A 23,883-nucleotide genomic window follows, 5' to 3' on the forward strand; every position below is an offset into this window, starting at 1 on the left:
CAGGGATCTATCTAATCTAATCTTATCGGATAAGGTGACTTAGGGTTCGATAATCGAAATTTAGGTGCAGTTGGTAACATTCATGACATTACCCCCATTTTAAGGATGAGCGTCCTCGCGAATCGATATGGTTGTCTAGATTGAGCGTGAGATTTCTTTTTTCCATTTAAGGAAACCTTCGTATAACTTTTCTTCTCTCAGCGCTGTTCTCTTTTCATTCCATGATGTCTCTTTTTTCGGCGATAGCTTCTGATCCTTGGACTTTCTACTTGGGGATTGTGACTGCGGTTCTGGTTTTCTTTCTCTACTTAAGATCACCTTGGGAACGGATGGTGCGGAGGGTATTGGTGCGGCGTTGGGGATTATTCGAGGAGTAAAGACGTTGTCATGGCGAGCGGCGTCGGCGGCTTGCCAGAGTTTCTTTTGTGCGTCTTTTGGTTCTTGGAATCTAACCCGCTTCTGAAGACTTGGTTTAGGTGCGAATACAGCGCTAAGCGGTTCGTCAACTTTGTCTTTCTTTTCATAGGCGCTAATTTCATGCGCCATTCCTGGCCACCAATAGTTCTGCGATACCTTTTCCAACAAGCTCTTTAGAGGACCAAGGGCGGAACCTTTGTACAAATCCAATAGACTGTGGCGTAAATCCGTTCTTTTTGGTACATATACCAGTCCTCTGTGGAGGATGAGATTTTCTTCTGAATTCCACTCTTCTAGTCCCTTTCTTAGTCGGACGTTCTCGAGTTTCTTTTCTTTGATTACTTTAGCTACTTCGGCGTCTCTGTCTTTGCACTCTGCGATGACTAGCAAGAGCGTCTTCTCTATCTTATGGACTAGAGTATGGCCTCGTTTTGCTGCGTGATCCTTAAAGAAGGTGGTATTCATAAGGAAATTGTTCGAGTTTTCTGATACGATATGGGATTTTACCCCCCCTTTGTGGTCTAGCCTCCTGGATAGACATATGATATTAAATTGCGCTAGGAATAAACACCATCTAGCTTGACGTCTAGTCAATGTGTGCAATTTGTCTATTTTTTCCAGGTTTCGTGAGTCTAGGATGACTTCCACTGGTAGGGGTGACTTTTCAACTATGTGCTTCCACTCTTGCAGGGCTCTATATATCGAGAGCAAATCTTTGTCTTCTGCTGAGTATGCGACTTTGTTGTCGGTCATCGGTTTCGTAAACATGGCAATCGACTGCCTTTTCCCGTCTTCCTTTCTCTCGATAAGCGTAGCTTGAATGCCCTTCGCTTGGGTCTTACATTCTATAGCATATAGCTTTTTCTCGATACTCGGTTTCGGTGTTTCGCTCCTTTGTTTAGGGGGAGGACTACCCTTACTCGTAGATTCCTTTGAGGGTTGCTTCGCCTTCTCTGCGATAAGCTTTTTTAATAACGCTTCTAGACCTTCTAGCGTTATTTCCTCAATCTCTTTCTTTGAGTTTACTTTGGTTTCTTTAGCAGTTTTCCTTCTGCGTTCTCGTTCTGCTGCTCCCTTAATAGAGAAACCTTTGATAGGGAACGTTTCTTCTGACCTACGGTCTACGTTCTTTTCTACTATCCTTGCAGATGGAACTGCCTTTGGTTTCGGTGGGCTTACACCGATCTTGTCTTTTGATTTAAAGGAGGGACTACTCCTTTCGGGATGTGCGAATGCACAAAGAGAACCATATCGGCACTTCGGGCCGTTTCTACATAGGGTTCTGGATTTGAATTTGAAGACTGTGACTGGGGTCTTCTCCTTCTTTTCTGTTCTCGGCTTAAAAGCCCTAGGAATAGGATTTGCCTTTTTCTCTACCGGTGGCTTAACCGGTTTTTGCGCCTCGTTTGGCGACTTCTGAGTTTTCTCAGAGGACCTATGTCTTGGTAGGAACACTCTGGGGATCGGACATGGTGAGGGAGTGATTCTGATCACATACTCCTCAACACCAGCGGTCATTATCTCCTCCATTGGTTCTTCCCTTGATTTACCAGCCTTTACTTCGGCTAGCTCCTCTTTCTTCTCGTAGATGGTTCTTTGGAGAGGCATCTCTACCTCTATTTCATCCCAAGTACATGGGGCATCGTTCCACTCGTCCATTTGAGCGATTAAGCGGCCATAAGCCGTGGTGAACCATGAATCTACCTCGAACTTCCTTTTTTGCTTAAGGCGGTATGATTCATCTTTGTCATCGAATAAGATGTAATGGTCTACATCGTTGACTAGGAATTCTCTGCAGTCTTCCTCTATTGCGCCACTAGCATTCTTGCTCTTTGTGGGATGGATTATTACTGCCAGGTGATTCCATTCCTGGTCTTCTCGACGATCTCTATCTTCGGTTCTTTTATAGCTCTCTGGGACTTCGTCTTCGCCTTCGGGATATGGCTCAGACTTTCGCCGTGGGGAACGGTATAGAATATTTGGGGTCCTCGGACTTTCAACCGGTATCTCTAGTGCCTCTTCTGTCCTACGGACTGCACTTTCTATTTCAATAGGTATTTCAACCTTGGATGTCTCTTCTGTCCTACGGACTACATCCATTGCCTTTTCTATCGTTGGTGGCATAACAACTTCTGAGACCTCCTTGATCTGTCGGAGTATCTCTGCTGCTTCCTCGGCCTTTCGGCGTTCAGCAACTCTTAGCGCTTCTAATGTTTCCATAGCGCGTTTTAGCATGTTTTCTGCGATTATTTTATCTAGGTCGGACAACGACTCTTCGATAGGTTTTGCAACCTTCTCTACGGTTTCATGCTCCGTCTTCTCATTTGGTAAAGCAGGGAGGATCTGCTCCTTTACCTTATTTGTTTCGGCAGTGGGTTTCTGCTCTGAGACTTTAACGGAAGAAGCCCTTGCTAATCTAGCTTCCTTTTGTTTCTGTCTCTTGATTTGTGATTTTGATAAACCAGACTCGACTGGTCCTTTGTTTGTTTCATCGGTTGTCTCCGATTTCTCGTCTTTTTGTTTAGCAGGGACTACTGCTTTTATTTCAACGACTTCCACTTCCATGACTTCTACTTTAGTCGCTTCAGTGGTCTTGTCCTTGATTCCGTAGTCTCTTTTTAATCTCAAGATTTCTTCCGCGAAGGTTTCTTTCTTGATTTCAATCGGTGCTACTTTCTCTGGTTTCTGAGTACCAGTCAACTCCTTAGGTTTAGAGGAACCCGACGACATCCTGATATTTTCTGTAAGGGTTTCTTTCCCTTTGCCTTTCGGCTCGTCGTGTATCTTCTGTCCTACGGACTGCGCGACTACTACGGGTTTCGGAGCAACCTTGGGCTCGGGATTTTGTACGTTGGCAATCTTGGGCCACTGGGTTGTCATTTCTCTCGATGACAGTAACGGCGATGATTGAGAAGATGATGTGGGCGATGACGAGGGAGTTGAGCAGGGTGACGATGGTAGTGTGTCAACGTATGCGGTTCGGATAGCGAGGGATGGCAATTCAGCCATTGCGCCTCTACACCTAATTCGGAACGTGTCTACAGTCCTTTTATTTGCCTTAGCGCAATTCTTGCAAAGGCTCTGATAGGAGATTTCTCCATCTTCAAATTCTACACCAATCCAGTGTGTGATTTGCGGTCCCTTTGCGTGATGCGTATTAAAGCAAAAGCCTTCTCTGATTTGAGAAGCTAGCTCTTCATAGTCATCAACGGTAGGGGCGGAATATCTCATGTTGCCGGCTGCGTTCCGGAATCCTATTCAACAGAGTATATTTTTGATTTGTCAGGGATCTCGTAAGATATGACCGAAAAAGGAAAATGATGATAGAGAGGCGACCTAAGCCCGTATAGTAACGTAGTTGCCGGCTTCTTGGCCAACTAGGTTCTAAGGTAAAAGGCTACGGTAATTTATACTAGAATGCGGTAAACAATATGCGTGAGAACCAACGCAATATTGCTACTACACTTGCGAGTGCCGTTCTCTAATTCTATGAAGGGGTTCTAGGATATAGCGTTGAGCAGGCAGGTATTGGGCCAGCACTCAAGGCGACGGATACAGGACCTATATGTCACTGTTCCTTATAGACTGGCGGCTGCAGTAAGGCAGGGCCTGGTCTACTTCTACTAACTAGGGGAGGGAATGTGCACAAAAGAAGTGCGGGGCTGCGGTCTGGGAAAGATGATTTAAAACGTGATCCGCGAGACTAAGCTCAGCAGAACAGCCGATGTTCTGGGTGGAAGGTTATCGACACAAGTGCCGTTCGAAAGTCGGATCGTCGTCTCTTGCGAGGATGGAGTATACGAGTGTCGAAGGACAAATAGAATCGTGCGAAGGATGATGAATGATAGGAGCGTCGTCTAATAGTCGCCCGAAGGTTGGAGTACAAGAGGGCGAACACAATCGAGTCGGGTGGTAAAGAAGACTTAACCTAATGTTATGACCAACGTCCCTTAACCTAACTAGTAGGTGTCTGGAGTTTAATCACACCACAGGACTCAGTCTGAAGAGGATAAAGCGAGATGGATTTGAGAGGGAACGTCTAGGCCCTACGATAACGTAGAAACGAGGAGGTTAAGTCTAAGGAGTACTACTGACTACTACCTAGACTATATACTACTATTGGGGCGGAGCTATCTGAGTATGAAAGGTATGTGATATAACTATATACGGTCATAACATTGCACCTAGGGTTTACGGCGTCTTATCAACCAATCAACTACAAGAAGAGAAGGGTAAAGGGTTCATAGGGCTAGGGGTATCGGTAATTAAGCAGGGTTCTCAGGGACTGCTTCTATTCAGGGTGGACGGAGATTAAGAAGGGTGTGAGAGAGTTCTGTGATAAGAAGTCTCGAGCGGTGATTAAGGATCTCGATTAAGAGATTGGATCTAAGGATCTAGATCTAGAATCTAGATAGGATCTGGATCTGGAGATGTATCGGGTGCGATCGTATCTAGGGATTCTCCAGGGTCTTCGGTAATGAACATGCTTCTCTATGAGCGATGCTTCTGTGATAGGGGTTCGGGGTTCTTGCTATGACTGTGCAACAGGTTCTAATGTAAGGGGTTCGGTGAATGACAGAGGTAACTCTTAACATGTCATGTGTGAAGATATAAAGGTCTGTGATGTGAAGAGGTGATGACTTCTTCGAGAGATAATTCGTAAAGGACTCTCGGTTATGGTTTGATCATAGAGGCACGTAGATGCTTATGATGTAACCCGTTGCCTAATCGTAGGACTTCTAAGGATGTGATGAGTTCGTATGTCTAGGGTTATGGATAAGGATGGATGACGTCGATGTAGTATAGATGTGATGTAAAGATAGTGGTCATTAGCCGGTTATCCATCTTATCTTATCAGGGATCTATCTAATCTAATCTTATCGGATAAGGTGACTTAGGGTTCGATAATCGAAATTTAGGTGCAGTTGGTAACATTCATGACACCATGGATGTGGACGATCAAGGTGATGCTGTCCCTACGGTCAAAGGTCGAAGGCAGGGCATGGCAAATGCCTTACTCCAAGAGGGCTTTATGAAGCTCGAATCTGTTATTTGCGACGTCAGCCACAACACCTCTATTCCTACCCATCAAGTCATCGCTTTATGGCACAAGAGCAACAGGTGTTCCTTCCACAGCGTCAACCACTGGAATGCTTATAGCAGCTACTTCAAAGCATATCCCCAGCAGGAGCTGAAAAGACTTGGTGACATGACTCCCGAGGGTCCTGGCACACCAAGTGAATGTTTCTTAATTTTGTTTGATGCCATCTTTCTAATTTGATGGATTTTAAGGTGCAACTGTGCGTTGCAATTGTTATGAGCAGTTTAAAAAGGAATATCTGGACTCGTGGCAAACAATTCTTGAGTATCATGAGGAGGCCACGATCCTCATGGGTGTGCCACAGACAGTTGCTATGCGGGCCCAGGAGTTTCATAAGTTTGGCAAGAAGGTCTCGGCTATGGTACGTCCAGTTCTTCATTTCGTAATGAGGTGTTTCTGACATCGCACAGATGGATATCGCTGCTGCTCATTTTGGGTTTGAGGGTGCACTGGTAACATGTGGAAAAGTTGTCAATCAGGATGGTTCTCTGGGTTTGGCCCATACGATGGCTGGAGCTGCAGGCATAAGGGTATTTTTTGCACCATGAGGGGATGTTCTGACAACCCTCTTGTAGTTTTGGCTCATGCGCTGTAAAGCCGATGATGATACCATCATTGGCCATCTCAAAGCCCAAGTATAGTAAGCATGGATGTATTTTATTCAGAATCTATGCTGAGCATTGATACAAGTAACCTAATGTCTCTGGGTGTTGTTGAAGACACCTTCAAGGATGAAGTTGAGATCATCCAATGCAACCAGTCTGAAGCACCAATAATCAAAGAGTGCCTGGATATTGCAAAGAACGGAATCCCATGGATCAAGCAAGAGTTAGCTCGACAAATTGGTGAGTCTCAGTACATTTGGTTAGTTCTTTGTGCGCTGACAATAAACAATAGAGAAACTCGGTGGCAAACTATCATCCAAGAGGAACTTTCCATGGAAGACTCTTCCTGCGGAGCTCATCCATCTTGGGATGATCATCAAGGGATATCCAGAGGATGTGTTGCTCCCTGGCGGTTTCCACACGACTTCAAACAAAGGAATCGCCAATTTGACTCTGAAGGAGACTGGGATTTTGGTCGCAGCCTTAAAGGCAGGCTCTATGCAGGTCAAAAAGGTTTCTGAGGCTATGCAACATATGTTTTAAACTATGTTATTTTGCGCATGCTTATAGCAGATGCTTCTTTATAGCAAAACTCCTCACCTCCAAGATGCCAATATTAGAAGGAGCACCTCCCACAGAAGATTCCATTCATAGAGGAGGGTGTCGTCTTTTTGGAAACGGGCAATCAGATTGCCTTGGACTTCCCTGTGCAAAGCCGAGTGCAGCTGCTACCAGAATAAAAAAGGCACCAACGAAGTCACACACATCTGCCATAACTATCTCTGATGACAATGACTCTGATGATGATGGTTCCATTCAACCTGTTCTTAAACCTCCCCCGTCATGCAAATTCAAGGTGGTGAGGCTCCCAAAGAGCCAGAAGAAGGACAAGAAGAACAAGAAGAAAATCATCAAGAAGATCATCAAGAAGGAAGTCATTTCGCTTTTGTCCAGTGAGGTCAGCGATCCTCACTCTGGCTCTGAGAAGCCTGAAGATGATGACAACACCAAGAGCGACTCGGACTATGAAGATGACTCTGCTGCATCTAAGAAATGAAAGGCGAAGTCGGAGACCACTTTGCGAGCATTGAAGAAAAGGGTTTCGCCTCCTTTTCCAAAGGCAGGACATCTGAAGAGCTTGAAGGGGAAAGGCAAAGCACATGTTGAGAAGAGTAAACAACCTTCCACTGTCGAGTCCTCAGATGATGAGGAGGCTCCCAATGTAACTGCACGAGGTGAGTTTTTGTGTTTGTTGTGAGCTGCAACAAAACTTACCCATGCTACACAGTGATAGAACAACCTGCTAAACACCTGTGTGATGGCCACAAAGTTCAAGGTAATTTTTGTGTGGCATTAATCAGCCTCATACCTATGAACTGACGATGTGATTAATGGTTCCAAAGGCCAGCACGGAACCAAATGACACTGATGGCACTGCCAGAGCCTCTATAGAGGCACCCGCGAGCACCGAGCCTGTTGCTGCGGCAGGTCATGCTGATAGTGAACCAAATGACGCTGATGGCACTGCCAGAGGCTCTGTAGAGGCACCTGCGAGCACCGAGTTTGCTGCTGCGGCTGGTCATGCCAATAGTGTGCCCACGCGCTCATTGCCACCCTTGTCCCCCTCGCAAATTCATCAGCAAGTACCTTCCCTCCCAGAAAATTCCATTCAGACCAAGCCAGCTACTCATGTGGTGGCAAGCAACACTTTGCGCACAGACCCCATCCACACAGATCCTACAACTCACGCAGTAAGCCAGGACAACACCATGCATGCAGACCCCATCTGTTCAGACCGTCCTCCATCTCTGCAGCCTGACCTCATGCCAACTTTGGCAGCTAATCACGGGCGCAGTGAACCTGCTATGGAAGTCCTGCATGATGCAGAGGTCAGACCAATGTATGACCCATGTCCAAGAGGTCCATTACCGCCACGCTATGGTCCAGGCTTCACTCGCTACCCCCAGTCCGACTATTACCATGATCCTCATGCTATGCACCGCACTCCACAACTTCCTCATGGCCCTCAGTCTCATCCTCATCAGCATCAGCCCACTCATGGCCCGCCTCGTCAACCCTCTCATGGCCCTCAACCTCAGTATCACAACAGCGGGTATCATGATGCTCCATACCACAACTCTTGAGATGGATATGATGGATATGTCGAAAGTTATTGGCACCCTCCAAGCAGCGCATATTTCAGTCCAGGAGGGAGATATCAGCATGGATATAGGCGCGAGTATCCCAACAAGTATCCTGAGGACCTGGAGGATGGAGGACGAGCTCCTTAGACTCGCAGACCTCAATTTATCTCAGCCGCAATTGACTGAGTCCCTCCCCCGTGCATATATTGAGTAATGTATCATCATCTAACTATACTGTGAGGCTTTGCGTCTGACCTTTCTACCTGTTGATGTCTTTACGAGTCCCTTTGTATCTACTATATATTGATCAATGCATACTTATGTGTCTGAATGTCTGAATTGCGCTAGAACAAGGGAGATGAACCACAGAAATTAAATTAAATTCGCCAGAAGTATCATGGGAGCCTCTAGAGGATTAAAAAGACATCTACCATCACCTCACCAACATCGAAAACAACATACAAAGATGGTGATACCATCTGGAGAGGTTATTTGTAGAGGCTCGAGAGCAAACATCCTAGGAGACGTCAAACCCACCCTCCCCAAATATCCCCAAATATCAAGTAGCGATGCTCGCGAGGGAGAGGTGCAAGAAAACCTGGAATTAAGGGAAGGACCTTGTGAGAGATGAGGTCTTACAGACTACTTGTCTGCAACATAAAAATAGGGTCTTACATAGTGTGGGAACATTGTGAAAGTGCTGCCAAGGGTGCATATACTATTGAAGGGATGTTAGGGATCATATTTACAAGTCTATATACCTAAAGCTCAAAAAATGTGTAGCTATTTTCTATTTTATGCTAGTACATGTAGTGAGTTACAGGTACGAGCGGACGGGAGGGACACTAATTAAAACAATAATCTCAGTCTGTAATCAGAACTCTTTATTACAAGTCTTGTACCTAGTTAAAACAATACTAGTGACTCGTTAACTCATTGTATTGCGTCTGTAAAATAACGGGTACTCACATCTCAGTCTGTAGTCAGAACTGAGATGCTCATATGGACCAGCTCGTAACTTTATAGTATGTAGGATGGAAACAAAAAATAAAATGATTGAGAAATGGAATATATGACTGGTACAAACTGATGTCAAAGTGTTGTTCGTCCATCACTCCTTTTATTGCGCTTGCACTGACATCTCGGATCCTTCAGACAGCTCAACTCATCATTTGTATTGTTCAGAGTCCAACACTCCCCCTTGAGCGCAATCCAGGCTCATTTGAGCTCTGAGCTTCTGTAGACAGGGGCAAGGTAAACCTTTAGTGAACGTGTCCGCCACATTGTCTTCACTGGGGCAGTAGAACAATTGGAAGGTGCCATCCTTGATGTGGGTGCGGATGAAGTGGTATCGAATGGCTATGTGCTTAGTGCGGGACTGGAATTTTCCGTTTGACGCGAGGGTGATGGCAGCCTGATTGTCGCAGTAGATGGGACTCGGGAGAATAGGGGGCTCATACAGTTCTTTGGAGAGATACTGTAGGTATAGTAGCTCTCGGGCGACAGTTGTTAGTGCTATGTATTCTGCCTCTGCAGTCAATAAAGCAATCAAGGGCTGCTTACGTGCACTCCAAGTGACGGGACCTCCATTCAGCAATACAATGTAACCTGACATCAAATGGCGATGGGGCTGGGACGCCCAGTCTGCATCAACAAATGCCTCAAGGCCTCCATCTGTGGATCCAAGGGTGAGTTTGTAGTCCGCTGTGCCTTTTAGGTAGTGCATGACGCGCTTTGCTGCTTCCCAGTGCGCCTTTCCAGGGTTGCACATGAATTGGGACAGGGTGGCGACTGCAAAGGAAATATCTGGGCAAGTGCTGGTAGTGGCATACATGAGAGAACCGATGGTGCACTGGTATGGGACATCAGCCATGGCTTGCAGTTCAGCATGAGTAGAAGGAGACTGGTCAGCAGATAGGATAGTCCCAGCGTCCATAGGCGTTTGAGCGCTCTTCGCGTCAGTCAAGTTGAAGCGCTCTAGGACTGTGTCGATATACGCCTTCTGGGACAGGCTAATGGTCCATGCAATGCAGTCGCGGGTGACTTTCAAACCCAGAAGCCAACTCAGCTCGCCTAAGTCAGAGATTTCAAAGAACTTGTGTAGTTGCGACTTGAACTGCTGAATGTGGGAAGTATGGCTAGAAGTGACGGCCATGTCGTTGACAGACACGGTCACAACTGTGTGTTCCTGCGAGGTGCATTTAAAATAAATGGCTTGATCTACCTTCGAGCGACTGAACCCAATCTTCAGGAAAACACCGGCCAGTTCTTCCGCCCATTCAAACCCTGCTTGCTTCAATCCTGGCAAGCTTCTCTTCAACCGCAGCACCTTTCCCATCTCTCCCTCCTTCAAGTACCCAGGTGGCGCCCTCATATAAATCTCCTCTTGGACATCCGCATATAGGTACGCACTTTTGATGTCTACCTGGTGTATCTCCCAGTCACGCTGAGCCGCCATTGTTAGCACCGTCCGAATGGTCATCATGTTGGAGGTAGGTGCGAATGTGTCAAAGTAGTCGACGCCATACTGCTGACGCTGTCCGTTTGCTACAAGACAGGCGCGCAGTTTTAACTTCTCTCCATCTGGTCCTCGCTTGGTAGCCAGGATAAAATGACATGGGATAATGTTAGCGCCGCACAGTGAGTCAACCACTTCCCATGTTCCAAGCTTTTCCAGCTGACTGATCTCATAGTCAACTGCCTCTTGCCACTCCTCGCCATCCAGGCCGTTCAGGGCCTGCTGAAGGGTAGGCTTGGGTTGGACAGCCACTAGGGCATACTGGTGAGTAACCTCTTCCTGCTCCTCCACTGAGTCCTCCAGTTTGAAGATCTCGGCGGCTAATGTTGCTCTCTCTCCCTTGTTGAGGGCAGCAAAGTATCCTGGAGGCAGGTGTACTCGGGTTATCTGTGGTGCAGGTGGGGTCTCGGGGCATTGCTGTTGCTGTCTGGGTGGGGTAGAAGGTGGCTGGGATGGGGAAGTAGTCTGGACACTATTTGCAGGTGCATTCTCATTCGTTCTTGCATTAGAATCGGCATTGATGGACTCCCCCTCATCCAGCATATCCTCTCCGATAACCTCAGCTACCGGCGCAAACGTAATGTTTCACTTGACCAAAACACGTCGTTTCACTGGCCAGTACACTCTGAAACCTTTGGACTCAGTGTCAATACCCACGAACAGAGCCTCCTCTGCTCTGGCCTCCAGCTTGCCTGCATGCTCCTGATGGACATAGACAGCAGAACCAAACTCATGGGAGTTGGATAGGTTGGGCTTACTGTTATGGATTAACTCATAGGGTGTATGACTGGGGATGGCCTTCGATGGCAGGCAATTCTTCAACCAGGTCGCATAGCTTATAGCCTCAGCCCATAGGAACTTGGGTAGGTCCTTCGCGAGTAGCATGGCATGGGCAAGTTCAACCAAGGTACGGTTTAAGTGTTCAGCAACGCTGTTCTGCTGAGGCAAATCATGCACAGTTAACTGACGCACAATTTCTTGCTCCCGCAGGTACTTGTCAAACTCCTCGCTAAGGTATTCTCCACCGCGATCTGAATGGATCTTCCGCAACCGGACACCTGGGTTTTGACGAGCCAGGTGCATCTTGTAGTCCTTGAAAGCTTCTAGCGCCTCACTCTTCGCCTTAAGGAAACAGACCCTCGTTTCACGGGAAAAATCATCCATGAAACTGATGTAGTAGCTCGTCCCACCTAGACTGGTGGTCTGGGCCAGGCCCCAGAGATCCGTATGCATGAGCTCTGCGTAGCTGAGCGCTCTATTCTTCGCTTTGCTCAGGAACGGGTGTTTGCTTGACTTTGCCTTCGCACATGCATCACAGAACTCAGGCGACGAGGTAGGGTCGAGTTCCAGTCCTTTGACAAGTCCCTTCTTGACTAACTGTTGCACAGCTGTCTGGGAAATATGGCCGAGGACGCGGTGAAGTTGAGAGACTGTGAGTTTCGTCCTTGCTGCGTGTGCATGGTGCTTTTGAGCTGCAATGCTATAGAGCCCTTCTACTTGGGGAATTTCAGTGATTACCTTGCGCTTGGGGCCTTGCGATAGAATTTTGCACATGTGGCCCTCAAAAAGTACAGCCAGGCCTGCAGCAGCTATGCAGTTGGTGGATATGAGTGTGAACGCCATGGTAGGGGCATATAGGGCGTTCTTCAAGGTAATGTTCGTCTGTTTATCACCCAGAGGTAAGTCTATGCTCACGTCTCCACGACCAATTGCACTGAGTGTGGAACTGTCTGCAGTGTGAACATCCTGGGGGGCTATATCGACAAAGTTGGTAAATTTTGATTGATCAGGACAGAAATGCGAGGTAGCGCCGGAGTCCATGATGGCTCTGCGGCGATCAACAGGTACCTTCAACCCTTTTGCTATGCCAGCCAAGTCTGACGTTATAAAGGCATACTGGTCCTGGGCATCTGGTTCTGCAGCTGCATTAGCATTCTGCTTCTGGGTACATCCTCCTTTGCCTCATTTCTGTTGCGGACCTTGACCTTCCTTTCCACCACCCAGTCTCCAGCAGTCCGCCTTATAGTGGCCTTTGCGATCGCAGTTGAAGCAGGTAATGTCTGTGTTCGCTCCATTCACTGCGCCTGAGGTTCGGGACTTCATAGACTGACCACCCTTGACTGCCAGCGCAGCATTTCCTCCCTTCTTCATCGGGCGATGGTCTGTGAGCTGGCAATGCTCATACTCCTCCATAATGACACTGATGAGCTCATTGGGGGTGAGGGGCTTCTTCATTATCTTAGCAGCGGCATTTACTGATGATAGGAGGGGGTGATACGACTTGGGAAGGGAACCTTGTACAATGGCGTGGAAGTCTTGATCATCGAGCGCTGCGCCCATGCCAGCAAGTGACTCTCTCAACCTCAAGAGTTCAGCGAAGTGGGCCTTGACATCCCCAGCTTCATCGCACCTCGTCTCCTGCAGACGACAACATAGGTCAATCTGTACTAGCTCCGTTTTACCTTCATGAATCTGACAGATCTCTGCCCAGATCAGCAAGGCCGTATCGAGCTTCTGAACAGAAAGCAGCAAATGATCTGTTATCGTGCTAAAAATTTGCTGCTTGACCAGCAAATCCTTTTGATAGAACTCATTGATCCTTTTATCTAGGTCATCCAAGTCCGTCTGAGTGGGGCTTGTACCATCGGGCTTCTGTACTAGACCTGTTGTAGGGTTAGTGGTGAAGACCTTAGGTTTATCTGCACAACCATCGACATAACACATCAAACCTCAAGCACCGATTGCCGTCAATGTTCGTTCCTTATAGGTAATCCAATTTGAGCCATCTTCGGCAAGTTTGGGGACATTGAATAGGGATGAGGTGGTACTGGGGAGCAAGATATCTGTGGCCATGGCAGGGCTCATAACCTGTAGTGAGTTACAGGTATGAGCGGACGGGAGGGATGCTAGTTAAAACAATAATCTCAGTCTGTAGTCAGAACTCTTTATTACAAGTCTTGTACCTAGTTAAAACAATACTAGTGACTCATTAACTCATTGTATCACGTCTGTAAAATAATGGGTACTCACATCTCAGGCTGTAGTCAGAACTGAGATGCTTGTATGGACCAGCTCGTAACTTTATAGTATGTAGGATGGAAACAAAAAATAAAACGATTGAGAAATGGAATATATGACTGGTACAAACCGACGTCAAAGCGTTGTTCATCCATCACTCCTTTTATTGCACTCGCACTGACATCTCGGATCCTTCGGACAGCTCAACTCATCATTTGGATCATTCGGAGTCCAACATACATCTCAACAGATAGAAACATGTAATCCTCATCAAATATTTTTCGTCCATTGCTGAGATCAGCCAATGCTCTGGTCATATTACTTAATGTTTATGCCATTAGCTAGTGCATGGTTCGATTGCGACAAAATGACTGTTCTTTATAAGTCATGGATATAGAATGAGAAAAGTGCAGTCCAAGAGTTTGCATTCTATAATATAAAACATAATTTACTGGAAGTGCCCTCAGCTTTACAATGCGATATCAAGCTATGTACACCCATGCCTTGATAGATGCTGTTATGTAATCAACATCAGGTCATAGCGAGCTACCTTTTATTCAGTGATGTAACGCAGCCGTTCGAGCTGTATGTAGTTCTTTCGCCGCGGCTACCTAAATCTGCAGTAATCAACGCTGCGAACGCAGTTACTCGGTGGGTGAAGAAAGAAGAAGGTCAACTTTTTCTGAGGGATGCCCCGGTCTTTTAACGTTGGCTGTGGATGGACGTGTAGACGATACCCCTTTCAAATATTACAGCATAGATATCTACTTGTATCGGGGGTTCCTCTGTTTGATGGGGTGACATTCTTATGCACCAGATCTTCATATTTACGTAGAATGATTCAGCGGCATCAGAAACATCACACTTTTGTTCTGCATCAGGAAACCCACTGCCGAGCGAAGTGACTTGTAGCAGCTTGTAGCACAGCGCTTCTTTTGAATCGACTGTAGCAGCTTGTAGCAGCCAGTAGTAGCTGAAAGGACTAAAGCCTCCATACTGGTTCCGGGACTTGTTCCGTCAAAATTATAGTTTTAACTTCAAATGGTTTAGTTTGATTTGCTACGACGTGCTACCCGAGCTCCTGTAGCATTCGACTACTACTGTAGCAGGGCTTTGCTACTGCGCTTCGGCTTGCTACGTAGAACTATATAGTTCGAAATGTCCCACTGATGTGGCCTCTTTGTATTAGGTACTGCAACACGTATGCTACTCACTATAGCCTTGTCTGACAAATCCATACGTAGCTTGCATGATCAAGGGAGTATGACTCAACGACCTTCGATAACGGCCTCATGAAGTTAGCCGTGTGATTATTGATAACCGGTGCCGTGTTGTTACTCTCAAGGCTGGCGTCTTTGCGCGGCATTGTGCTATCTTACGCAGAACACTGACGCGTTCATCAGGCGTCATACGAATCACACGAAGGTGCTGACGAGATGCCAGACTGTAATGTATATATAAAATGCTGTCAGTCTTCAGGCAAACTGCAGTTTAACACTATCAGAATTCTCACTCAACTCTATAATCATGTCTAGGAGCACGTTCTGGACTCCCTTGCCAAAGCCATCTTCTAGGCTAGCGCGGTATCGCGTGTTGTCTCCTAATGCTGGTATCCATGTCTCACCCCTGCAGCTTGGTGCTATGAGCATCGGTGACAAGTGGGAGGAATTCGGCATGGGTAGTATGGACAAGACATCCTCTTACAAGCTCCTCGACGCGTTCTACGAGGCCGGGGGAAATTTCATTGACACCGCTAACAATTAGTGCGTATCATATTGTAATCCCCTTCATCGTCGTTGACATGTCTCGCATACTCTCAGTCAAGATGAAAGCTCTGAAGAAATCATCGGGGAGTGGGCAGAACAACGGGGCATTCGCGATCAACTTGTGATCGCTACAAAGGTAGCTTTGATACACGATGTATTGCAAGTTTGATACTGATACATGTGTCCAAGTACACGACCAATTATAAGCGCGGCAACGACGCCATTCGTCAGAAGGGAGCGTATACCGGTAACAACATCAAGTCAATGCATATCAGTGTCGAAGCCAGCTTGAAGAAGCTGAGGACTTCCTACATCGACATTCTGTACGTGCACTGGTGGGACTGGGACACCTCGGTCGAAGAGGTCATGAACGGTCTGCATGTGCTTGTGCAACAAGGCAAAGTGTTGTATCTTGTGAGCATCCTCGTTTTTATCCCGACTCCGACGTTCGTTGACATGGACCGCTGACAGGGCATCTCGGACACTCCTGCTTGGGTTGTGTCCAAAGCGAACCAGTATGCTCGGGATCATGGAAAATCACCGTTTGTGATCTACCAGGGTGCTTGGAACGTCATGAGTCGGGATTTTGAACGAGATATCATACCAATGGCCCGCTCTGAAGGTAGATCAACCGTGTTCTCCAGTCCGTAATCCCTCGACTCACATTCTTCCATGCAGGTCTTGCGCTTGCGCCCTGGAACGTCCTTGCCGGCGGGAAACTTCGAACTGACGAGGAAGAGGAGCGCCGCCGGCAGACAGGAGAGAAAGGCCGCATGATCACCAATCCCAACTGGGAACGCAACTCGACAGAAAGGGCCATGAGCGGAGCGCTGGAGAAGGTCGCCAAAGAAGTCGGTGCGAAGCACATCACAGCGGTGGCCATTGCATATCTTATGCAGAAGACGCCCTATGTGTTCCCGATTATTGGTGGGCGAAAAGTGGAGCAGTTGGAGGCCAACCTAGAATCGCTGGCGATCTCGCTAACACCTGAACAGATGGAGTATTTGGAGAGCATCGTTCCTTTCGACCCGGGCTTCCCCTCCACACTGATTGTGAGTCATCAGTGCACTGTCGTGTCAGGTTACTGAGGCCTTATACTATTCAGGGTAATGGCAAGCAATACAGCTTTCTTTTACTGCATACTGCATATCTGGAAAAGCAGCCGCAGGAGAAGCCCATAGTTCCAGACGCTAATTAGTTCGGTGCTGCTTATAATTTGCACATGTTTCAAGGCGCACTGCGTCCCAGTAAAACTCTTCTAAGCTGATACACATAAACATGACCCGCTCGCTTGATGGCATACCATTTCGAAGCCACCGACTCGATGTGAAACGCTTGGACAGCTCTTCGTGAATTCATCTTGCCAAGTTGTCATCATGATCCCCTCGGATGTTTGAGTTCTTATAGAAGAACACTTTAACGTTCCAGTGAACTGTAGGCAGCTGTAGTATCAGAATAGAGTGACTGTTACCTTTTGTCCTGACCTCGTTTGGACCTCTTAGCCTTATTGGTTGTCACTTGATGAGTCGGTCGCAACAAGATTGCAATCAATATGTTGAATGAAAACTTTCCTTTTTCGGAGGACGTGTTTTGAGCTCGGGATAAACCACTGTTTTCATTTCTCCCTGAACTTCCTGCAGTCATCCTCAATGTTCAGGATTTCGTTGTCTAAGGTTCCATTGACTCGCCTTGTCTTCCCTCCCATTCAAAATGCTCAGACTAGGACAGTCACCACAACAGTGACAGATGCCGTTTCTCGGAGGCCTGACATTCCGAGTCCGAGAGGTCTGTTTGTCAACACCTGCTTTCGCTCGTTATACTTACCAACTTAGTGCCAGGCAAGATATCTACACCGCAAGATTTTCTTAAAGCCATTGGTCGTTCGTCAGAGACCAAAATATCCATAGACAGCTGGGACGCGTTCTGGCGTACATCAGGATGGGATATGAAGAATGCTGGGTTGAGCATCCAAGACCGAAGGTCCGTAACCCCTCACCTATGTTGTCCGTCGCCAGTTGCATCATGCGAAAACACAGGTATATTCTTTGGTGCATGGAAAAGTTCAGGCAGAACCAACCGATAGAAACGTTTGCACATGAAGTGAGACCCAAGAAGAAAATACGAGGGTGCGTTCAGCCTTAACTTCCAACAAGACCTGTCATTTGTCTGATAGTACTTAATGTTGATTAGTCGAGGTCCCGCTGTTCAATTCGGAAAGCGCATCCGCTCACGGAGAGATCGGTAATTCCGTACCGTACTCCAGCTTAATTTCGCCCTCTGTTCATTACACGCATATTCTGAATCATTCAACGACCTTTGTTAATCTCCGTCAGCTGTTGGAGCTATCTAGCTCTCATAACAAGACTCCAATTCCTCGAGGCCAGGGTAAAGACTTATTTTGACACACTTTTGGTTTCTTGGTTTGTTCGGAATTCCCACGAGACATACTCAGTGTTGGAAGCCTTAGGCGCTGGGGCTTTGTCCATCCCAGGTTGCAGACGGCCAGAACACGTCTCCGGAGTCAAGGTTAAGATTCAAGCCAAGCTCAAATAGGTCTTAACGGGCATGTCTTTGGTCCATTCGTTATACATGATACGAGAATCCTACGTTCCCTCATGCACTGCCTACAGGGTGGTCCGCAGTCGGTTTGGTTCTAGACTCGTAACCAGTTTGGACTGCGTCTTTGAGATATAAGAGTGTCGACGTCACCGCCCACTCGACTTGCCTTTTGACCACGTTCGTCCTTCGAAAAGAAGCCAGACGCTTTTTCAGCCTACCATCGCTACCGGTTCTACCATCATGCGTTCCTTCACCGCTATCCTTTTGGCCACTATCACATCAACTTTTGCCTACCAGATCATCTCTCCTGGTGGTTCTCAGGGTTGGACGACTGCTGGTCCCAACTCCCTGACGTGGGTGCGCGCTGCCACCGACCCATTGAACTTCACGGTGATGTTGATCAACCAGGCATGTGTATTGACGCGTGCTCTACCGAGGACTTCTAATACTCTTTTCTCAGAACCAGACCGCCCTGCCCCAGGGCTCTGAGATCCTCGACACGTATATTAACGGCACTCTGGGCCAGACCGTGTGCAGCACTCCAAGCGGAGGCTGGCCTCAGGGCTATGCCTTCCAAGTCAGCCTTGTCGATGCTGAAGATATCAACACTGTGCTCACTCAGTCCGACACATTCAACATCACGGCGTCAATTGCTTCAGGAGGCTTTAGCACAATATCTGGCACTTCCTCTACTTCGTAGGTAGCATTATTTCACCTTATGGTATCGTCTCTAACCACTCCATTCATAGCCAAGTGACCACATCGGCGTCGTCCACCAGTTCAAGTACCAGCACCACCAGCACTACCCCCACTAGTATTAACGCAGCCGTCGTTGGAATGAATGTGGAGACGGGCTTCCTGACCGCCATTGCAGCCATGGCTGCTTTTATCATCAGTCATTTCTGAACATTTGCGTTAACTTATACTCAGATTTTATTTTATTTTCGCGAAGTGGATATTTCTGGTTTGTGTAATGGTTATGGCGATACAGACATTGCTTATATTTTCCTTACACTCTTTCACTTGGATTGAGCTGAACTGACATCGATACAACCGAAGACAAGACTAAGAGGTTCAAAAGAGGTCAGAACAAAAGGTAGCAGTATCTCTATCCTGATACTATATCTGCCTACAGCTCGCCAGGATGAAGAGCATTGGAGTGTGCAGCTCGTTCTCAAGCTCAAGGCATTCTAGAAGAATATCTGAGGGGATGGCAAGATGAGTTCAGGCAGAGCTATCCGATTCTAGGCTGGGCTGCAACTGCTCCACTTTTCGCCCACCAATAATCGGGAACACATAGGGCGTCTGCTGCATAAGATATGCAATGACCACCGCTGTGGTGTGCTTTGCACCGACTTCTATAGCGACCTTCTCTGGTGCTGCGCTCATAGCCTCGTCGCATTCCTAGTTGGGATTCGTAAGTGTGCGACCCTTCTCTCCTGTCTGCCGGCGGTGCCTCTCTTCCTCGCCGGTTCTAAGTTTTCGGCCGGCAAGGACGTTCCGGGGCGCAAACGCAAGACCTGCATGGATGAACGTGAGTCGAGGCGCCAGACAGTGAAGAACTTTACCTTCGGCGCGGGCTATTGGTATGGTGTCACGTTCAAAGTCCCGACTTATGACGTTCCAAGCACTCTGGTAGGAACACGGTTAATCTATCTTCCATGGCACCTCCCAACACAGCTCACTTGACTATGGAAAGGGCTGAAGCGGGTCATTGGTACGATATCCTGTTCAAAGTTCCGGCTCATAACGTTCCACGCATCCCTGCTGGTTCGCTTTGGATACAACCCAAACAGGAGTGTCCGAGATACCTTGCCAGCGATTCATGTCAACAAACGTCGGAACCAGCATGAAAACGAAGACGTTCACGAGACACAATACTTTCGCTTGCTGCACAAGCAGATGCAGACCGTTCATGACCTCTTCGACCGAGGTGTCCCAGTCCCACCAGTGCACGTATAGAATACCGATATGGGAAATCCGCAGCTTCTTCAAGCTGGCGCTACAACATGCCAAAGAAGATCGACGATAGCGCACCGTCACAGGTTTCATCAAAAGCTGATCTCGGATTCTCCCGCGACGCCACTCCAGCCAGCTGCCACATTATCCAGTTGAGAACGGGCCACGCCCTCCTCAACAAACACCTCGCTAGGATCAAAGTTGTGAACTCCCTAGCCCCGCTTACGGGCTGAAAGACGAAACAAATCAGCACTTCATCCGGTCGTGCCAAGAATACTGCGCTCCAAGAGATGCCCTCCGCGCTAGAACACCAAACAGATTGCTGCATCTTCACCCGCTGACGTCCCCTGCCCCTTTCGCTACATCGCAGAGACAAGAAGACTAAAGAACAACTTTGGCGCCGTCATTCCGCCAAAGCCCAAAGACTAGACTTCATAAGTCTATAGCACGTGCATAGAACCTTCCGCATGTCCTCCCTCCGCTTTCGTACTCCACACTAACGTCTTGTCCCGTGCTTTCGCGCATGCACCCTTCCCCTCGTCAGCTGCCAGACCAACTTTCGTACGCTCCCCTGCGGAAGTACAAGCCAATACAAATGGACATATATTTATTTATCGACCTCGATTACATTAACTCCGTGGTATGCTGAGCATATGTACTGTCGACATCTACAGGCCAGCGTAGAGTGACGATAATTTTTTACAAAGCTGGCGTTGACGCTGATGTACATTGACTAATGTACGTCACATCGTATTTCAAGTTCAGGCAGAACCAACCGATTTGCAACACGAGGTGAGGCCCGAGAAAAAAATACGGGGGTACGTACAGCCTTAACTTCCAACAAGACCTGTCCTTTGTCTGATAGCAATATCAATTAGTCGAGGTCCCCCTGTTCAATTCGGAAAGCGTATCTGCTCGCGGAGAGATCGGTAGTTCCGTACCGTACTCCAGCGTCGTTACACGGCGTATTCTGAATCATTGTACGACATCAGTACGACCTTTGTTGATCTCTGCTGTTGGGGCTATCTAGCTTTCGTAAAGACTTATTATTTTGCGGTTTTGGCAACTGCCCTTTGTTTTCCAAACAAGTTCCCACGAGAGCATCTGAAGCTCTGGGAACTTTCTCCGTCCCACGTTGACAGCCAGATCATGCGTTCAAGAAGTCAAGCCCAAATAAGTCTTGACATGTCTTCTGATCTTCGGTCTACTGTACTTGCTACACAAGATAGGATAATCTTGCTTGCAAATTGACTGTACTACGCAAGAGATATGATTTGCGATATTGGTTTTGTTCAGCCGCCGCAATCAATCTTGGGCTGTGCCCTTTGTTTTGCTGTTGAACTGGGAACCCCATGTGGCAACCAGGGCGTACCACCCCGAATGATCACATTCCCACCATGCTCTTGAACCATCTTATCGCGATCTAGGCAGTTCCTTCGAGTTAAATTTTGAGGTCCCTTTTGTTCTATTCCGAGAACCAAGGGATGGGGACTAGGGGTCTATATCCGGGCAATCCCTAGAGCGAGGCTGCCTCGATGTGACTTACATCGAGGGTAGGAAGGTCGGAGTTACATGAAAGAACAAAACGAGGTTCGGCTGAAGCTGAGACATGAAAGAAAGAAATCTATATAACGCGTCAAGTTAAACGTACGTCCAGTCCAACTCTAACATCTTAACCCCTCTACTCGCCATGACGTCCACCATCTATCGTCGTCAGTCTATGGCAACTCTATATGAGAAACTTCGCGCTCAAGACGGGGAGGATCATATGGCTTGGCTTGCAGAAGTTACTGCCGAGTTTGACACAGAGGACAAGCCAGAACTCTTTGTTCCTTCTGTCCCAAGTCCACCTTCAGTGATTTCATCCGGTTCATCTTCAGCCTCTTCTTCGCCTCAAAACTCAATAACTTCATTGGACTCGAATGATCAATCCGAAGGCGAATCCGACACCGACTCTGACTCGGACTCAGAGATCGAGCCCATTGATAACACAGACGGGATTCTCTTTCAGCCTTATGACCCTATCCAATATTCCCCCTCAGACTTGTAGGTTTTGTATCCATGTCGCAACGAGTCATTCATCTTATGCTCATTAACAGCCTGGCCCACAATCTCGATCCAGTCGCGGATCTTCCTTATATCCCTCCCGTCGAGTTCCACCCTCCCATCAGCTTTGAGTACGACACAGTTCTCCAAGTTGCGCCTACAATGGAACCCACTCCCTCCTCTTCCTTTGTTCCTCAACCGGCTCCCCAGCATGCATTTGCTACAATGAACTACTCCTTGCCGTCTATCCCGCGTTCCACTCGTTCCTTCTCAAAGCGTAACGTTTCTGCTGTGCTACATGATTTAGATGACGATGCCGACGGGCAGAGTGATGCAGAGGAAACGGACGATGAATATGTCCCTTCATCTTCGCGTAATCCGAAGAAACGTCGTTGTTCCACGCGTAATACCAACGCGCCTGCCTACGCTCTTAGCAATGCCGCGCCCCAATACGCGTCATCTCCCGCAAAACGTTCTCGCCCTGCCCCCCCTCCCCGGAACACTCAAGCAATCCCTGGCACTAATCTCAGCTCTGCGAGTAAATCCAACCCTTGGGCTTGTCCCTACTGCAAGTGGGTTCAGCGCAACCATCGTACGCCTGACCTTAAACGACATATCCGCACGCATACGCGTTTCGAAAGACCTGCACAGTGGGTCTGCTGTGGTATACCCATCGAATCGGCTACAATTTACAACATTCCGCACGGCGCAACTCCATACATTCATAACGGAAAACAAATGATTGGAGGATGTGGGAGAGAGTTCAGTCGGCGGGACGCGCTGAAACGCCATCTGGGCAATGACCACATCTCTTGTGTTGGAGATATCGACGCGTTCGCTAACGTCTACGACGACTGAATCACGAATTTTGATGATGAAACGATCCCCTTTGTGATGACCGTCAAGATCATCTGATAGGTAAGCTCAATGCGAGTCTTTGTCGTGAAACAGTTCGCTCACGAGTTTCCACAGCATTTACCTATATGTATTATCAAGTATACCAGACTTCGACCCTAATCTCTCTCATTCGGAACACGCGTGCTTATGCATATGTATGTATCACCTCCTGCCAGCTGCCGCTGCACCGAACTATTCTGTACATTCCTTACTGCAATTTCTTAAATTCGTCGCGGTCCTTGTATCACCATGCAACCCTCCGTAGAAAAATTCGCATTCAACTAAATCTGATTTTCTCCGAACGAGCTCGAGGTCACTGAAAAGTGTACGATACAACAAACTGGGTATTTCATAGAATATCAACCCCGTATCTGTCTCAAACGCGGCGGTCGCTAGACGTATGAGTCAATGGAAGGGTTTGTTACATTTCGGTTCGCTGCGTAGCATAGTACGAGTAGCATGACCGCGCTCTGTTGCGAGGATGGCCGAGGCCTGCAAAGTGCGGTAGGCCGCGAACCTAGATCACAAAATCAGACGCGCGCCGTGGCCCGTCAATGGTCATTACCGTGGTCGCGGTCTAGTTCATGAAGGCACATAGTGCTCCCGCCCCCGATAGTCTTAATTATCTCGTCTGCTTTCTACACTCAAGCGGAGGACCTTGAATGTTAGTAGATACATCCGTGCCAGAGAATAAGTGAGATGAGCTGAAACCGACAGACATGCGATGATCAATCAATCACCTGCGTGTCACGCTCGACAGAATCTTTGGGCGAGAGGAATGTTCACTTTGAGAGGATAGGTGTATGATGTATCCATAGGCCGCTGTATAAGGCGCGCATGAAACCAAGAAGTT

General features: G+C 47.6%; 8 protein-coding genes across 8 annotated transcripts; 6 read left to right on the top strand and 2 right to left on the bottom strand.

The window, feature by feature from the left end:
- Positions 1 to 1,627: 1,627 nt before the first annotated feature.
- Positions 1,628 to 3,648, bottom strand: EDB91DRAFT_1080142 (uncharacterized protein; the record flags this gene model as incomplete). Its single annotated transcript, XM_041315194.1, has 3 exons — positions 1,628 to 1,687; positions 1,726 to 1,873; positions 1,916 to 3,648. 3 exons carry the CDS (start codon positions 3,646 to 3,648, stop codon positions 1,628 to 1,630), a joined length of 1,941 nt encoding a protein of 646 aa, XP_041179595.1.
- A 1,714-nt stretch (positions 3,649 to 5,362) lies between these two features.
- On the top strand, positions 5,363 to 7,180 carry EDB91DRAFT_1246034 (uncharacterized protein; the record flags this gene model as incomplete). The annotated part of the gene is made up of 7 exons (XM_041322614.1): positions 5,363 to 5,654; positions 5,710 to 5,879; positions 5,929 to 6,048; positions 6,094 to 6,158; positions 6,209 to 6,363; positions 6,416 to 6,636; positions 6,731 to 7,180. 7 exons carry the CDS (start codon positions 5,363 to 5,365, stop codon positions 7,178 to 7,180), a joined length of 1,473 nt encoding a protein of 490 aa, XP_041179596.1.
- Positions 7,181 to 7,514: 334 nt separating this feature from the next.
- Positions 7,515 to 8,481, top strand: EDB91DRAFT_1246035 (uncharacterized protein; the record flags this gene model as incomplete). The annotated part of the gene is made up of 2 exons (XM_041322615.1): positions 7,515 to 8,012; positions 8,071 to 8,481. The coding sequence occupies 2 exons, from the start codon at positions 7,515 to 7,517 to the stop codon at positions 8,479 to 8,481; spliced, it is 909 nt and encodes a 302-aa protein (XP_041179597.1).
- Positions 8,482 to 15,272: 6,791 nt separating this feature from the next.
- Positions 15,273 to 17,079, top strand: EDB91DRAFT_1220048 (NADP-dependent oxidoreductase domain-containing protein). The gene is made up of 6 exons (XM_041320884.1): positions 15,273 to 15,566; positions 15,624 to 15,705; positions 15,759 to 15,983; positions 16,041 to 16,191; positions 16,248 to 16,621; positions 16,675 to 17,079. The coding sequence occupies exons 1-6, from the start codon at positions 15,331 to 15,333 to the stop codon at positions 16,765 to 16,767; spliced, it is 1,161 nt and encodes a 386-aa protein (XP_041179598.1). The 5' UTR covers positions 15,273 to 15,330; the 3' UTR covers positions 16,768 to 17,079.
- An 82-nt stretch (positions 17,080 to 17,161) lies between these two features.
- Positions 17,162 to 18,013, top strand: EDB91DRAFT_1119339 (uncharacterized protein). The gene is made up of 4 exons (XM_041318142.1): positions 17,162 to 17,354; positions 17,402 to 17,549; positions 17,606 to 17,695; positions 17,760 to 18,013. The coding sequence occupies exons 1-4, from the start codon at positions 17,219 to 17,221 to the stop codon at positions 17,812 to 17,814; spliced, it is 429 nt and encodes a 142-aa protein (XP_041179599.1). The 5' UTR covers positions 17,162 to 17,218; the 3' UTR covers positions 17,815 to 18,013.
- On the top strand, positions 18,014 to 19,269 carry EDB91DRAFT_1119341 (GPI-anchored small secreted protein). The gene is made up of 3 exons (XM_041318143.1): positions 18,014 to 18,536; positions 18,589 to 18,824; positions 18,878 to 19,269. Exons 1-3 carry the CDS (start codon positions 18,369 to 18,371, stop codon positions 19,032 to 19,034), a joined length of 561 nt encoding a protein of 186 aa, XP_041179600.1. The 5' UTR covers positions 18,014 to 18,368; the 3' UTR covers positions 19,035 to 19,269.
- EDB91DRAFT_130383 (uncharacterized protein) lies at positions 19,183 to 20,201 on the bottom strand. The gene is made up of 4 exons (XM_041325011.1): positions 19,998 to 20,201; positions 19,814 to 19,939; positions 19,697 to 19,760; positions 19,183 to 19,648 (listed from the first exon to the last, which is right to left on the bottom strand). Exons 1-4 carry the CDS (start codon positions 20,178 to 20,180, stop codon positions 19,533 to 19,535), a joined length of 489 nt encoding a protein of 162 aa, XP_041179601.1. The 5' UTR covers positions 20,181 to 20,201; the 3' UTR covers positions 19,183 to 19,532.
- A 1,437-nt stretch (positions 20,202 to 21,638) lies between these two features.
- On the top strand, positions 21,639 to 23,456 carry EDB91DRAFT_130393 (uncharacterized protein). Its single transcript, XM_041325015.1, has 3 exons — positions 21,639 to 22,133; positions 22,187 to 23,051; positions 23,106 to 23,456. Exons 1-2 carry the CDS (start codon positions 21,778 to 21,780, stop codon positions 22,989 to 22,991), a joined length of 1,161 nt encoding a protein of 386 aa, XP_041179602.1. The 5' UTR covers positions 21,639 to 21,777; the 3' UTR covers positions 22,992 to 23,051; positions 23,106 to 23,456.
- The last annotated feature ends 427 nt before the right edge of the window (positions 23,457 to 23,883 follow it).

Source organism: Suillus paluster (genome assembly GCF_016628075.1).
Source record: "Suillus paluster strain FC165 chromosome Unknown EDB91scaffold_13, whole genome shotgun sequence".
NCBI lineage: Eukaryota > Fungi > Basidiomycota > Agaricomycetes > Boletales > Suillaceae > Suillus > Suillus paluster.

Bases quoted from the DNA above. Each gene is read 5' to 3' on its own strand.
- EDB91DRAFT_1220048 (XM_041320884.1), top strand. From the start codon at position 15,331: ATGTCTAGGAGCACGTTCTGGACTCCCTTGCCAAAGCCATCTTCTAGG. The intron at 15,984-16,040 runs GTGAGCATCCTC...GACCGCTGACAG, and splicing joins AAGGCAAAGTGTTGTATCTT to GGCATCTCGGACACTCCTGC. The intron at 16,192-16,247 runs GTAGATCAACCG...TCTTCCATGCAG, and splicing joins ACCAATGGCCCGCTCTGAAG to GTCTTGCGCTTGCGCCCTGG.
- EDB91DRAFT_1119339 (XM_041318142.1), top strand. From the start codon at position 17,219: ATGTTCAGGATTTCGTTGTCTAAGGTTCCATTGACTCGCCTTGTCTTC. The intron at 17,355-17,401 runs GTCTGTTTGTCA...TTACCAACTTAG, and splicing joins TGACATTCCGAGTCCGAGAG to TGCCAGGCAAGATATCTACA. The intron at 17,696-17,759 runs GTGCGTTCAGCC...AATGTTGATTAG, and splicing joins CCCAAGAAGAAAATACGAGG to TCGAGGTCCCGCTGTTCAAT.
- EDB91DRAFT_1119341 (XM_041318143.1), top strand. From the start codon at position 18,369: ATGCGTTCCTTCACCGCTATCCTTTTGGCCACTATCACATCAACTTTT. The intron at 18,537-18,588 runs GCATGTGTATTG...CTCTTTTCTCAG, and splicing joins CGGTGATGTTGATCAACCAG to AACCAGACCGCCCTGCCCCA. The intron at 18,825-18,877 runs GTAGGTAGCATT...CTCCATTCATAG, and splicing joins TCTGGCACTTCCTCTACTTC to CCAAGTGACCACATCGGCGT.
- EDB91DRAFT_130383 (XM_041325011.1), bottom strand. From the start codon at position 20,180: ATGAAACCTGTGACGGTGCGCTATCGTCGATCTTCTTTGGCATGTTGT. The intron at 19,940-19,997 runs GTGAACGTCTTC...ATCGCTGGCAAG, and splicing joins AAGCGAAAGTATTGTGTCTC to GTATCTCGGACACTCCTGTT. The intron at 19,761-19,813 runs GTGAGCTGTGTT...TGTTCCTACCAG, and splicing joins TCAGCCCTTTCCATAGTCAA to AGTGCTTGGAACGTCATAAG.
- EDB91DRAFT_130393 (XM_041325015.1), top strand. From the start codon at position 21,778: ATGACGTCCACCATCTATCGTCGTCAGTCTATGGCAACTCTATATGAG. The intron at 22,134-22,186 runs GTAGGTTTTGTA...GCTCATTAACAG, and splicing joins CAATATTCCCCCTCAGACTT to CCTGGCCCACAATCTCGATC.